This window comes from Diaphorina citri, unplaced genomic scaffold, assembly GCF_000475195.1.
Source record: "Diaphorina citri unplaced genomic scaffold, Diaci psyllid genome assembly version 1.1 scaffold406, whole genome shotgun sequence".
Lineage (NCBI taxonomy): Eukaryota > Metazoa > Arthropoda > Insecta > Hemiptera > Psyllidae > Diaphorina > Diaphorina citri.
The window spans coordinates 119,752-135,538 of NW_007377841.1; the positions used below are offsets into that span (position 1 = coordinate 119,752).

At 37.2% G+C, this 15,787-nt stretch overlaps 2 protein-coding genes across 2 annotated transcripts in view; one reads left to right on the plus strand and one right to left on the minus strand.

Annotated features, from left to right (window-relative positions):
• LOC103508526 (fatty acid synthase) overlaps positions 1-5,859 on the plus strand; it is a 29,440-nt gene extending 23,581 nt beyond the window's left edge. Inside the window, exon 19 of the mRNA XM_026823109.1 lies at positions 4,819-5,859. Within this exon, the coding sequence (XP_026678910.1) occupies positions 4,819-4,980 (162 nt within the window). The 3' untranslated portion in view covers positions 4,981-5,859. The remainder of the gene's footprint in view (positions 1-4,818) is intronic.
• Positions 5,860-8,142: 2,283 nt separating this feature from the next.
• On the minus strand, positions 8,143-10,467 carry LOC103508522. Its single transcript, XM_008473080.3, has 3 exons — positions 10,361-10,467; positions 8,915-9,069; positions 8,143-8,434 (listed from the first exon to the last, which is right to left on the minus strand). The coding sequence occupies exons 1-3, from the start codon at positions 10,416-10,418 to the stop codon at positions 8,222-8,224; spliced, it is 426 nt and encodes a 141-aa protein (XP_008471302.1). The 5' UTR covers positions 10,419-10,467; the 3' UTR covers positions 8,143-8,221.
• Between the last annotated feature and the right edge of the window lie 5,320 nt (positions 10,468-15,787).

Consider the following 15,787-nt stretch of genomic DNA (forward strand, 5'->3'; position numbering starts at 1 on the left):
AGGAGTGTTTGTGCGTCGTAGAGACAGAAGTCGGCGTGTCCGAGTGGTAAGAAGTGTGATCGCTGACTAGCTGATGAGCGGGTGGGGTGGGGGTTCGAATCCCACTGTTGTCTTTTTTTTTTGTACATAATTTTATCATTTGAAAATATTTTTGCACTCCTCTTTCCTCTAATCTCACTTCTGCTTCACTGCATTGGCGGCGTGCAATGCTTTAAAATTAAATTGATGGCCCGCCGCCAATGCAGTGAAGCAGAAGTGAGATTAGAGGAAAGAGGAGTGCAATGAGGGGAAAGAGAGGTAGGTGGCACGCCGCCAATGCAGTGAAGCAGAAGTAATATTAGAGGAAAGTGGAGTGCAATGAGGGGAAAGAAAGGTAGGTACTACGTGAAGGAGGAGCACACAAATTATGAAGTGATTAAAAGGCGGGGTACAAAATTGATTTCTAATCTTTTTTTGGGGTGGGATGGATTTTTGTTTATTTTTTTGTGGGCACTTGATTTATTTTGGGAGGAAAGACTTGGCGGGGTCTTTTTTATTCCACGAAGTGGTATTTTTTGGGGGATCTCATAACTTTTTGCAGAAACTTAGCATAATATGACGTATGAGCTTAGCGCAACAAAGTACAAAGACAATAGGCATAGTAACATCATTTGGTAAGGTTTGGTGAGTTTGGGTTATTTCTGAGTGAAAAACACCATAGTAATATCTTTGGGTAAGTTTTAGTAAGTTCGGGTTGTTTCCGAGTGAGAAAACACCATAATAACATCATTATGTAAGTTTTAGTAAGTTTGGGTCATTCCCGAGTTAAAAATGCCATAGTAACATCATTGGGTAAGTTTTAGTAAGTTCCGACCATTTCCTAGTGAAAATACCGTAATAACATCATGGGATAAGTTTTGGTAAGTTCCGAACATTTCGAGTGAAAAATACCATAATAACATCATTGGGTAAGTTTTGGTAAGTTCCGATCATTTCCGATTGAAAAATTAAATAATATATAATAACATCATAAGGTATGTTTTGGTAAGTTCTGATTATTTCCGAGTGAAATACATCATAGTAGGTAACATAATTGGTTAACTTTCATGTAGCTGGTCCTAACCAACTTTGGATATTATTGTATCACCTCATCAGGTAAAACACGGCATTTTAGGAGAGCACTGGTCCTAAGGCCTAACCAACTTTTAAAATTATCACCTTATCAAAATCATGTTTCATATTTTTATTTTATTTTATTTTTTTTTTTATTTTTTTTCAACTAAAATTATGAAAAAAGTAACTATGACTATCCAAAAAAATATTTTTAAATGATAAAATTATGTAAAAAATAAGACAACAGTGGGATTCGAACCCCCACCCCACCCGCTCATCATAGTCAGAGATCACACTTCTTACCACTCGACCATCAAAATCGGTGCAGTGGTTTAGGCTGTAGAGCGGTCAACGTCAAAGAAGAAGCGGAAGCGGAAGCGGCAGCAGCAGCAGAAAATGATGAAAAATTTGACGTTTTTCAAAGTCAAATATCTCCGGCTAAACTTAACCGATTTTGATGACTTTTTTTTTCAACTTGGTCTACTTTCATGCCCCAACACACACACGCAATCCGTTTTCTTCCATCATTTGTAGTTGTCTGTCTACAACTACCTGAAAACGGCTACTTTCCCTGTCGCGTATAATATCTCTAGTAGCGCGGTCAAACTTTCTTGACTTGGCGGGGCGGAGCGCTACCGCGCTCCTTAATCTCTAATCATTAAGGTACGACTGTGTATTCGGCCCTAAGGGCCCTAAGGGCCGAATACACAGTCGTTCTTAAATGATTTAGGTTCCCTTTTTCCTTAAGATTTCCTATTTCCTTAAGGTATCCATTTTCCTATGTATGTTGTTTATTTTCTTCTGCTTTAATACTAATGGTGTCTGTTCGTCATAGGTCACTTTCGATTTTTCACCTATCAAACTATTCAAAAAAGTTTTTCTGCTACTAACAACTTAATTTTATGATCAATTAATTGAGGAAAAATGCGAGAAAAATTAAAATTACATTGTTCACTTGGTCAGATTCACATTGACAGCTCATTAATTTTATGATCAATTAATTGAGGAAAAATGCGAGAAAAATTAAAATTACATTGTTCACTTGGTCAGATTCACATTGACAGCTCAGAAATGAAAAAAATAATTTCTATATTTTCTTCTTTTCTATTTGGATACTAATCGCGTTCATGGCAACATCGACCAGTTTCGATTGATTTTTAGTTGCTATGGGTACAATATACACTGGAATGCAAAAAATTTAGGACAGTTTTCATTGAACACTGTTACAGCCATTTTAAAGTCAATCTGTTCCAAATTTTCTGCACGTCAGTGTATTGAAATTAAAATGTAAAAGGAAGTCGGAAATACACATTGCGCTTGCGTAACCAGGAGGAGTTTAGGATCCACTATGCATATGAATTTTAGGAAAGCATTAAAAGGAATTCCTAATCATTAAGGTACGACTGTGCATTCGGCCCTTAGAATCCCAGCACAAACATTTAATCTTTGCTATCATTTGTTTAGGTACAATAAGTTAGCTTAAACTATAAAATATCTACACGCAGTGACATTTACGTACCTCAATATAGTGTGGCGTGCACAGCGTATTAGTGTGTGTGTGTGTGTGTGTGTGTTTGCTTCCTTGTTTGTTTGTTTGCATGCGTGTATGTAAATGAGTGCAGAATGTGCAAAGACAATGAACATTGAATTCTGGGTGTTCCTTAAAACCCTACTGTGTTAGGGTAGCGTGGGGCAAAGGTTTGCACTTTTTTTCTGTGATTTTTGTATTTTTTTTCTCGTTTGACTTACAAACTTAAAACCAAAACCATCTTATAGATAATTTTGTTTTCTTCAAAACGACATTTGATTCGACTGAAAAAAAAAATTGTTCAAAACTGAAATATTGATCAAAAAATAAAAAAAAAGTCAAGTGCGCACCTTTGCCCCCATCAGATGGGGCAAGTGTACGCACTGCGTACCTTTACCCCACATGTGTATTATTAAATGGAGAAAACCTTCAAGTGGAAAATGACGCAAAAAACGAAGATTTTGAAGTAAAATCAAACAATTTCGTGGTAAAAAAAAAAATAACTCGAAAAATCAAATCAAAACAGAAAATGGCACATAAAACCATTTTAATTTTTACTTTCTATTACTACAGTATAGCGAGCTATACTAGTAATGAAAGTATTGCAATCGGTCCAAATTTTCAAAATCGGGAAATGGTTGGAAATATCCGTTTTGGGATCCCCTGATGTCAAAAAAGTGATTTTTAGCCCATGGTCTCGAAAAATCAAATCAAAACAGAAAATGGCACATAAAACCATTTTAATTTTTACTTTCTATTACTACAGTATAGCGAGCTATACTAGTAATGAAAGTATTGCAATCGGTCCAAATTTTCAAAATCGGGAAATGGTTGGAAATATCCGTTTTGGGGTCCCCTGATTCCAAAAAAGTGGTTTTTAGCCCATGGTCTGTACGTATGAATTAAATGGGAAAATGTGGTATACAAAATATCTCAAAAACGGTTAGTCGTAAAGCGATGGAATTTGGTATGCTATACCGGTATGGTCTAAGGACGCGACTGTAACAATTTGGTTAAAATCGGATAGTCACCCATTCAGATATTAACCAAAGTCATTGTTGCTTAACCCTTCTTTCGTAAACGGTAAGACATCGAAAACATTTGGTCATTCGGATGTGAATATTCGAATTTATGTGATTTTTCACGCCGAAACGAATGGTGCTACTTTTAGCACGCTCTGACTTACAGTTGAGAAGTTACGGGTTTGATACTCCCCTGTGTCAACAAATTTCCCTTTTATTTGTGAATCATTAACAAATAAGCATGTGAATAGTAAATCCCCTGTTGATCTTTTACGCCGAATCGAATGGTGCTACTTTTAGGCACGCTCCGACCTAACAGTTGAGAAGTGCGGGTTCGATACTCCCCTGTGTCAACAAATTTTCCCTGCTTTTATTCCGTGAACCGTTTTAACAAGTTAAGCGGCATGTGAAAAGTTAATCCTATGTGATTTTTGACGCCGAATCGAATGGTGAAACTTTTAGATCTGTTCAACTTACAGTTGAGGAGTTGCGGGTTCGATACCCCCTGTGTCAATAAATTTCCCTTTTATTTGTGAACCATTAATTAACAAGTAAGCATGTGAATAGTTAATACCGTGTGATTTTTCACGCCGAATCGAATCTGCAACTTCTTTGGTTAGATAATATGAGTTTTGAAACTTACTTACCTCAGCTCTTGATTATGGATCACTAGAAATATTTTCAATGTCTGTTTTTTTTTTTTTTTTACTTTTAGTACGTATTCGCAAATGTAATAGAAAGTCGTGTGATGTTCACACCAGATGCCCCGATTTAGATATTTTTTTAAATGATGAAATTAAATATGATCCACTTACATTTGAGTTGCAGTAATAATCTCGAAATTATAAGCGCAATTTTTACTACATGCTGCTATTGGTTTAATTAAGAAAGCATTTAAATTTCACTTGAAAAAAATTTGTTTGAAAATTTTCTAAAATTAGATCAAAAGATTATAAAACAATCTTTCCTCAATATGACCCCCTTTCTCTTGCCAGAGCTTCACTAAACTGCACTGTACATGTGTAAACAAAAAGAGCCAAATTTCTGTAAAGGTTTCAAGTTGATATCTATCACCGTTTTATCAAAAAGTGCCTGCGTACCTTAACCCCACCCTACCCTACGTATATTATGTAGAGCGATGTCTCACATTACCATCCCTCATGTCCTACGTTTCAGGTTTGCAAGAAGCCAGTCAAGGTACATTTTGTAGACGGTAATCACTTCACAGTTTTGGACAATATCAAATCCGCTCAGATCATCATGCATGAGGACTCGACAGATTTCAAAACCGCTCTATTCACTAGCGACGACACCGGACTTAATGGAACCCTGTCCTAAACCCCTCCTTGTCAAACGAAGCACGCCTCAATCAAGTACCACCAGGACAAGGATAAGAGAAAACTCCCGTCCTCTCCGTATCGCTTTCTTGTTCCTAGTGTGTCTCAGTACAAATGAGAACCGCTGCGCTGTCCAGAGCAAAGTAGACAAGCCCGTGTCCATTGAGGATTGAGGCAGAGTGCATCACACCAGTCAGTCATCACAACACGCGAGGGTATCCGTGTTGAGATGGAACATACACTCTGGGATAATGTCGACGCCTTGTGCAGACAGTGGTTTCGTCACTTGCGACTCCTGGAAATCATTGAGGAATTCTCTCGCATCCCCCTGTACTACCCTGTGATTCTAGCTGCAGCACGACCCCCACCTGCCTGAGAAGCAGAACCCAGTAGAACGGATTGACGCCACTGTGTTAGCATGGATGAAGCTCTATATGGAGGTATAATAATATATGAAGAAGTGCTGGAGAAGACTCGATGACTCGACTAATCCACTCAAAGAGAACGACTTGATGGTTCCTTGCCTTGGCGAGAGTGAAACAAGAAGGAATTCATTCGCCTTGGTGGAGGCTTCCAGGGGCCTATGGCGTATGGACCTCAGCATCGGTGAAAATAGCGAGATTGGAGTCTCATGATGCAGACTTCTTGCGGGACATGAGTCAGCGGTTCACAATGTACGGCGAGTGCCATAAGTTCGGTCCAAATGACGCAATGGCACGTACTTTATTTCTATTCACAGCAAATAGGTATTATTTATATTAGTATTGCCGAGCGTCAGTTATGGAATGGTAATTATAGATCTAGCAATAAGCATGACTTAAATTATGTCTCAAGTATCGAAAGATGTTGATCAAATACAAATTAAATATTTCTACAGAGATTTTGTTTCGTTGTAAATTAATATTAGAATTACAGCCTTGCATTACCGAGAGTGTATGGACTGTAGGGGCATTGTCTACTTTGCGTTGGGCCGGAATAACTATTAGAGGCCATTTTATTATAGAATAAAAGAGGCACAGGTATGGTAAAGAGAAAGGACACCATGTCGTATTGTGGCTTACCACTTACCAGTATGGTAGTTAATAATATTGAAGACTGACTGTTTCCAGTATCTCCTCAGGCCAGCTACTTTCAATATTAAACTCATAAGTCAACACCACACAGGCCGTGATCCAATAAATGATTATGCAATTGCAATGTTTCCAGCCAGGAGGGAAAAATAAAGCTCGGGAGGAAATTTTCAATTAATTTGGAGGGAATTTATTTTCATGTTCATGGCATCACTGAACTGGCAGCTCATTCCAACCATTCCGCGGCCTCAATAGCAATATTAAATTATTGATAAAATAAACTCTTGTCACCCAAGATACATAACATACAAGAGTGTATAATAGATCTATCAAGTTTCAAGTGAATCAGCCTAGTATAAGAAACATACCTATTACATAATTATGTGCCTAGGTACATCAGAGATCTCTGGTAAAATAAAAAGATATAAAAAATTTTTAGTGATTAAATTATTGGGTACTATCAGGCCATGTACTGAACCACTAGTTTAAACAAGTCAAAATTTACTCAACTGTTTCTGAAATCAATATGTTAAAGAAATAAATAAATCAATCAACTAAATGAAACCATATTCTTCTAGGTTTGAAACCATACAATGAAATAAAATAAAAGCAGTCCTTAGCAACACAGGAGAAGATAATTTCGTTTATTTTAAAATAAAGAAATACATATACATACATTACACAACTACCAACAAAATATTTACATTGGTACTTTCACAGAAAATTTAAAAAGAAGAAATTATTAAACACCCCAGGTCTACGGTCTCATGATGACAAGCATAATATCCCATCACATAGTCAACATGATATAGACCTGGTCCTTTAACTCCAAGGCGCGATTTTAAAATCACTTGAATCAAAATTAAATCTTTTCCTACCTAACATGTCGTCGCTGTCAATACGAACTATCGTAAGTGAAAATTTTGAGATTTTGAGTTAAGATACGTGTAGGGGGTAGAAAAACGCGTTTGTTACCAGTAGCAACTATCGTGTCTGTCTATTTAAAGATTTAAACGAATAAATCGAGTTTTGGGCTTCTGGGTAGTTTATGTTTTATGTTTCACTATAACTCTCATTACCCTCAAGCGGTTTGTTTCTTTCGTGTTGATCTGCGCCCGATCTTACATTTCGCAGCACCTTGACAGTACGTTCTACAGCATAAGAAGAAACACATAGACATAATAGGAGAGGAAACAATATTCCAGAGTCATGACTCGTACTATATTTATAACTTACTATATTATGTACAACACACATTGCCATCTACAGCCTAATTATATTGATCTCCGCATGTCACGTTTTCTATAATCTTCATCATTACCTATAAGTAATATCTAATATGTAAAGGTCCAAGTATTGTGGTACCACTTTTTGTCACATAGAAATTTGGACTAGTCCAGAGTTTGCTTACATTCAGAGATCATCACATCCGAAATAAAATAAATCTTTTAATGAATTAACTCAAGGCTAGGGCAATTTACAATTCATGGGACGTAAACGTAACGTAGTTTGGTAAAAGTAAAAGATATGGTAATGTTAAATTAGCTATTGAAAACGGGATCACAGCATCATTTGTTTAGGTACAATTTTCTTATGGAGATTTTAGCGATCAAAAATTGATCATATCTCAGGATCGGTTTAGATTTTCGCAAAATCCTTTCAAAAGTTTCATTTTTCCCATCACTACGCAACTGATCTGTTGGAGTGAATTGAGCGTTGAGCGAATTAACTTTACAATTTACAAGGAAAAACTTAAAACTACCTATATATAAAAGATTTGATTTATGAAGTAGTGAGAAGTTATGCTATACATTATAATACGCTGTGCACGCCACACTATATTGAGGTACGTAAATGTCACTGCGTGTAGATATTTTATAGTTTAAGCTAACTTATTGTACCTGAACAAATGATGCTGTGATCCCGTTTTCAATAGCTAATTTAACATTACCATATCTTTTACTTTTACCAAACTACGTTACGTTTACGTCCTCAACGCTCAATTCACTCCAACAGATCAGTTGCGTAGTGATGGGAAAAATGAAACTTTTCAGGATTTCAGGGCTCCGGATCCAAGCCATACAATGATTGTAGGTGGATATACTACAGGCTATCGACAAATCCCAGGAGATTTTCTTAGTCACCGGCGGGCTCTATGTGTTCAGGGCAGCGTCAATCTTTCTCCCCCGGTTCAAACTCTTCATTTTCCGAACAGGTATCTGTGCTGGAGCCCGGGCTGGAGTGAGTGCCGCTCGCACCATTACCCCCGCGCGGTGGCTTTTTCACTTTCGTGGATTTGGGTTTTCGCTTGGTCGTTTTGAATTCTTTCTTGCCGCCACCTGAACTCGCTACACGCGATGGTTTGTTGTGTTCCGATGATGGCACCTGATGAAAATAATTACCTATATTACAAAAGTTTCATCAACAAATCAACATAAATGTGTATAACGTGGGAGGAAAATGTAGTTTTTCCATTGAACGAAGTGAGTCCCAAGTTTTAAATGCATTTTTTTTTTTTTTTTTTTTTTTTTTTTTTTTTTTTTTTCCTTGAAAGAAAGGGGGTCCCAATTTTTAAAGGCTTTTTTTTTTTTTTTTTTTAAATTTAGTTTGCCTGTAGATTTTGTTTTCGTCATAACTCTGTGTGATTTTGATGAAATCATTTTTAATATAAATGAATTTGCTGATCAATTTCAGTGTTATTGGGTGTTTGGGGTCTCGTAGTAAAAATTGTTTCTCTACAGGTACATAACTCCCAGACAGTCTGATGGTGATGACATGTAGCGAACATTTTGAACACCCAAGTGATACCTACTTGCTTATTATTAGATAGGGGATTGATCGAGCCTGTAGAAGTTGAAGACTTACTTGTTGGTTCATGGCCTCCTTGAAATGTGGTGAAGACTCCTTCACCCCTGGATTCAAACCATTCGGCCCTGATATTGATGATTTAACATCTGGTTTTATTGATTTACATTCCTCCAGTGGCATTTGCTTTGATGATGCACCTTCCTCTAAAATACCTTCAATATACAACCAACGTCATGTTACAACCTAAAATAACTCATACCACTTGTAACGCGTCAGCTTCTACGATCAATAATAATTTCAAGGCCAGCAAAGTTCGCTTGGAAGGCACCGCGTCTACGCTGTAAGCGTTAGGACGCGGGTTCGATCCCCCCCACCCCGGGGATCAAACCCGCGGATTTTCTAGTATCATATCCTTCTTCTTTCTTCGATTCCGGGACGCCAAGACCTCGGCAATTACACTTCCCTCTATCAAACCCCTTAAAAAAAAGAGTTAAAAAATTGGACAGAATGAAGCAGGAAAGAACCATCCAACAATATGAAAATTTTAATCGACCAAAAGAGTAGAAAAGAAAACCCCAATTCGTAACAGATCAGTTCCGCTTACTTGGGTGATGTTTCAAAGTCATAGAGCAGGAAAAATGAGGACCTACGGAATTTTTCTTTTTCTTCTACGACTTCTCGGGATCTACCGAGATAAATCGATTAAAAAAATGCCGGTAAATCGTAAACGTTGACGTCACGACATACGCTCCCGTAGGCGATGACGTCACATCAAATGTCCCGAGCAAAGCTCCCTCGCAGGCAACGCATTAATGTGTTTGTGCGTATACGTTTCTGCGCAGTTCTTTCAGCTCCTCCGCTAGCACGCTTGCATAGTGGCGCTACCTAACCGACGAAAAAAACAACTGCGTAAAGTCTGACGTCATACATATTTGAACTCTTTTTTTCCTAGTATGATTGTAGTACGTACGTATATGTGTGTGTGTGTGTGTGTGTGTGTGTGAGTTAAAACTGGGCTATTCAATTCTAGGTGATAGCCGTTCCGTTGTTCCAGTTCCCTCAATGAAATCTCTCTCTCTCTCTAGAGTTAAAACTGGGCTATTCAATTCTAGGTGATAGCCGTTCCGTTGTTCCAGTTCCCTCAATGAAATCTCTCTCTCTCTCTCTCTCTAGTCTCTTTCTCTTTAGGTAGATTTTACAGGAGTTAAAACTGGGCTATTCAATCCTAGGTGATAGCCGTTCCGTTGTTCCAGTTCCCTCAATGAAATCTCTCTCTCTCTCTCTAGTCTCTTTCTCTTTAGGTAGATTTTACAGGAGTTAAAACTGGGCTATTCAATCCTAGGTGATAGCCGTTCCGTTGTTCCAGTTCCCTCAATGAAATCTCTCTCTCTCTCTTTAGGTAGATTTTACAAGAGATGTCCCAGATTGTTACCCCCTAGAATACGAGCCATGCACAAAGTTACAGAACTTGAGTGGAACATACAACATGCTATTATGTCTTACCTTTGTTGTGTAGGGATGGTTTAGCAGGCTCTGGTATTGATCGCTGATCAGATGGCATCGGCAGGGGAGGTCTCGTGGGTTCAGTTATACTGAACACAAACTTGAAACATCTCTCTCTCTCTTTAGGTAGATTTTACAAGAGTTGTCCCAGATTGTTACCCCCTAGAATACGAGCCATGCACAAAGTTACAGAACTTGAGTGGAACATACAACATGCTATTATGTCTTACCTTTGTTGTGTAGGGATGGTTTAGCAGGCTCTGGTATTGATCGCTGATCAGATGGCATCGGCAGGGGAGGTCTCGTGGGTTCAGTTATACTGAACACAAACTTGAAACATCCGAACTGTAACAATGAGCCATGTCTCACTAAACACGTACTCTCCCAGCCTCGGCCAGTGTGTTTAGTGGAAGCTTTGCTACGAGATGTGGTGTTGTACTCCTCATCACTCCCTTCCTCATCTGATATGCACGAACATTTGTATACCGTCTGTAAATCCAATCAGAATCCATTGACTTGTCAATAGTTAACAAAGAAAACGTTCCGCCAAAACTAACTTGCGAACAGTTTATTCTTAGTTGTATTTTGATAAATAAAATTGCTCACTATGGGTCTTCCTATAGTTGTACATTATTATTTACCTGTCCATAGTGCAGCGGCATCCTCTGTTCTTCACTATCTTCGTCCTCCCCCGCTCTCCTCCTTCTCCTCCTCTTCTTCCTCCTCTCCATGCCTTCCTTCACTCTCAACCTCTGTGTCTTGACATCCATTAGGAAAGGACTTTGTTTGATTCTCTCGCTCACTAGAGTGCGCCACTTTGACTTGAGTGCTGCGCTGGAGGTAGTGTAGTGTGCTGAGCGATAGTGATGAGATGATAGAGAGGGATCTGGCACGTACGAGATATTATCCACGCGCGAGCCGAACTCACTCACATTAATCAACTCGTATGTGTTGGAAGCCTGGGGGAACAAAATAGTAAACTTCTGTTATCCAACAACTACACGAGACAATTTTACCTTATCGATCTCTCTGTTTGTTCTTTTTACCTTATCGATCTCTCTGTTTGTTCTTTTTACTAAAAATACCTAATATCAACTCATTTTTTAGGGGGTTTTGAAAATTGGTTTCTTTTGTCTGGTTCCTTTCTGCTTAATGATTATCACAATAAGCAGAAAGGAGATACTACAGTTCGCTGAACCATAGGTGATGACAAAAACTTACCATTTCATAGAATATCACAGCATGTCTTGGAGATACTTTTGAGCAAAGTCCGAATTTACTTAGGTCTACATTTGAGGTGGAACCTGAAAAATGAAAAGATCAATATCCGGTGTGAACATCACAAGGCTTTCTACTGAATTACTCAGAGAACGAATGATGTGAGCTCCAACGATCTGCTTGTTTCATTGTTTATTCATAATCGCTATAACTCTCGATTTTGATGAAACTTGGCAAGAATGTGTTTCAATAGTTCTGGGCCTGGGGCCCCATGTTGTTACCTAGGCCGATGGTTAGCCAGTTGGTTGTCATGGGAATAGGGCCCATTTTTCTCGTCAGAGGACACAGTTGAGCATGTAGTCGGGTAGGGGGCTTGGTATCCTGCGGTATGAACGGTGCGTACGGGTGAGGCAGACGAGGTTGGGGTAGCACTTGGGGTGACTGGTGAGATGTGAGTTGGGCTATTCGTTCGAGGGCTAGCACTTGAACTAGAGCTGGGTGTAGTTGTCGAACATCGGAGAGATCTATAGAGAACAAAGTCAACATGGTCAGATAGAAAAATGTTTGCCTCGAGCTTCGCTATAAAGAAAATAATGTTTTCGGAAATCGAACCTGAAACCCTTGAATATAATCCCTAGGCTTAGGTCTGTATTGTTCTAGTCTGGAGTAAGGTTGAATTCAGTCCTATCAACGCTAAGTATCAGGTAATGGAAAGTCAATAGATTGAGCCTCAAGTCTTATGTATGTACTTACCTATTATAGCATTATTGGTATCATCTGTTGTCAGCTTGGCATTCCTGTTAAACACAAAGCATAATGATAATAATTATAAGGGCAATCAACGAAGGTTTTAAATTTTAATTCGCTGAATTTTTATTTAGTTCATCTGTTTGTTCATTTTACCTTATCGATCTCTCTGTTTGTTCTTTTTACCTTATCGATCTCTCTGTTTGTTCTTTTTATCTTATCGATCTCTCTGTTTGTTCTTTTTACCTTATCGATCTCTCTGTTTGTTCTTTTTACCTTATCAATCTCTCTGTTTGTTTGTTTTACCTTATCAATCTCTCTGTTTGTTCTTTTTACCTTATCAATCTCTCTGTTTGTTCTTTTTACCTTATCGATCTCTCTGTTTGTTCTTTTTACCTTATCAATCTCTCTGTTTGTTCTTTTTACCTTATCAATCTCTCTGTTTGTTTGTTTTACCTTATCAATCTCTCTGTTTGTTCTTTTTACCTTATCAATCTCTCTGTTTGTTTGTTTTACCTTATCAATCTCTCTGTTTGTTCTTTTTACCTTATCAATCTCTCTGTTTGTTCTTTTTACCTTATCAATCTCTCTGTTTGTTCTTTTTACCTTATCAATCTCTCTGTTTGTTCTTTTTACCTTATCAATCTCTCTGTTTGTTCTTTTTACCTTATCAATCTCTCTGTTTGTTCTTTTTACCTTATCAATCTCTCTGTTTGTTCTTTTTACCTTATCAATCTCTCTGTTTGTTCTTTTTACCTTATCAATCTCTCTGTTTGTTCTTTTTACCTTATCAATCTCTCTGTTTGTTCTTTTTACCTTATCAATCTCTCTGTTTGTTCTTTTTACCTTATCAATCTCTCTGTTTGTTCTTTTTACCTTATCAATCTCTCTGTTTGTTCTTTTTACCTTATCAATCTCTCTGTTTGTTCTTTTTACCTTATCAATCTCTCTGTTTGTTCTTTTTACCTTATCAATCTCTCTGTTTGTTCTTTTTACCTTATCAATCTCTCTGTTTGTTCTTTTTACCTTATCAATCTCTCTGTTTGTTCTTTTTACCTTATCAATCTCTCTGTTTGTTCTTTTTACCTTATCAATCTCTCTGTTTGTTCTTTTTACCTTATCAATCTCTCTGTTTGTTCTTTTTACCTTATCAATCTCTCTGTTTGTTCTTTTTACCTTATCAATCTCTCTGTTTGTTCTTTTTACCTTATCAATCTCTCTGTTTGTTCTTTTTACCTTATCAATCTCTCTGTTTGTTCTTTTTACCTTATCAATCTCTCTGTTTGTTCTTTTTACCTTATCAATCTCTCTGTTTGTTCTTTTTACCTTATCAATCTCTCTGTTTGTTCTTTTTACCTTATCAATCTCTCTGTTTGTTCTTTTTACCTTATCAATCTCTCTGTTTGTTCTTTTTACCTTATCAATCTCTCTGTTTGTTCTTTTTACCTTATCAATCTCTCTGTTTGTTCTTTTTACCTTATCAATCTCTCTGTTTGTTCTTTTTACCTTATCAATCTCTCTGTTTGTTCTTTTTACCTTATCAATCTCTCTGTTTGTTCTTTTTACCTTATCAATCTCTCTGTTTGTTCTTTTTACCTTATCAATCTCTCTGTTTGTTCTTTTTACCTTATCAATCTCTCTGTTTGTTCTTTTTACCTTATCAATCTCTCTGTTTGTTCTTTTTACCTTATCAATCTCTCTGTTTGTTCTTTTTACCTTATCAATCTCTCTGTTTGTTCTTTTTACCTTATCAATCTCTCTGTTTGTTCTTTTTACCTTATCAATCTCTCTGTTTGTTCTTTTTACCTTATCAATCTCTCTGTTTGTTCTTTTTACCTTATCAATCTCTCTGTTTGTTCTTTTTACCTTATCAATCTCTCTGTTTGTTCTTTTTACCTTATCAATCTCTCTGTTTGTTCTTTTTACCTTATCAATCTCTCTGTTTGTTCTTTTTACCTTATCAATCTCTCTGTTTGTTCTTTTTACCTTATCAATCTCTCTGTTTGTTCTTTTTACCTTATCAATCTCTCTGTTTGTTCTTTTTACCTTATCAATCTCTCTGTTTGTTCTTTTTACCTTATCAATCTCTCTGTTTGTTCTTTTTACCTTATCAATCTCTCTGTTTGTTCTTTTTACCTTATCAATCTCTCTGTTTGTATGGTATAACAAAACACTCTGGCTTGGATTTTTAGATATAAAGAAATGTTTCGATTCCATCAATAGAGACAAAGTATGGGAGGCACTGAAGAGAAACAGATAGAAAAGAACACCATAACCAGAATCTAAAACATGTATGACGGAATAACAAGCAAAGTAAAAACCCCCGTTGGCCTTACATCCAGTTTCCGAATAAATTCCGGTTTAAAACAAGGAGGAGTCCTCTCCCCTCTCCTGTTCATAATGACCATGAATGAGATACAACGAGAAGTAAAAGATCAAATGGGAGAAAATAACATGAACATCATGCTATTTGCAGATGACATCTGTATTTGGGGAGACTCGGCCGAAGCAGTGCAACAACAAATTGACAGCTGGGTAAACATTGCAGAAAAGTATGGCTTGAGATTTAATGAAGAAAAAATTGAGATACTAATTCTGAGCAGAGAAGAAAATAGTCCTACAAACAACAACATAGAAATGTATGGGCAACAACTCCAAGTAACAGATAAGTTCAAATATCTTGGTAGTATACTGTCACAAAATGGAAAAATAGAAGAAGAAGTAACAAATAGAATAAAAGTAGCGGGAAACTTCTACTCGTCCATCAGAAGTATTATTTGGAATAAGCATGTCCCCACGAAATGTAAAAGTTGCTTCCTTGTTTGTTTGTTTGCATGCGTGTATGTAAATGAGTGCAGAATGTGCAAGTGTGTGTGTGTGTGTGTGTGTAAATAGTGTCAGTAATTGCTCACAATAATGAACTTAGTCCATTATTGTGAGTGTAGTCACTAAAACAAAAAAAAAAGACCAGCTTAGTCTGGCTGGGGGACTTTAAACAGGGAGCACTGGGAGCACACCAGCCTGAAATTTCCCTTGCTAAAGACTCTTTCATTAGAACGGAAAATGAAAATTTAATTTTCGACCTTTTACAGTTATTTTTTCGAAGATTTGGATTTTTCCCAACTTTTTACATAGGAATCGACCATTTATTTATAATTTTTACCCATTTGCAACTGCTCCATTGTTCAGTGGTTCGTTTCTGTTATTACATTACAATCACTGAAGACTCTTCTTATATACCTATATGTTCTATAAAAATCTGGTGTGAACATCACACGACTTTCCTTATCCTATTGAATGGTGCTTATTTGGGTGTTCTGTTGTAACATTTACAATAGTATCGATGTTTTCAAAACATCGATGTCGATGTCCCAACCCTAAACGGAATAGATCAGTTGCGCTTACTTGGGTGATGTTTCAAAGTCGTAGAGCAGGAAAAATGAGGACCAACGGAATTTTTCT

Excerpts from the sequence above, each read along its gene's own strand:
- LOC103508522 (XM_008473080.3), bottom strand. The coding sequence starts at position 10,418 with ATGCCATCTGATCAGCGATCAATACCAGAGCCTGCTAAACCATCCCTA. Across the intron at positions 9,070-10,360 it reads ACCATCCCTACACAACAAAG|GTATTTTAGAGGAAGGTGCA; the intron begins GTAAGACATAAT and ends TGTATATTGAAG. Across the intron at positions 8,435-8,914 it reads AGGAGGCCATGAACCAACAA|GTGCCATCATCGGAACACAA; the intron begins GTAAGTCTTCAA and ends TATTTTCATCAG.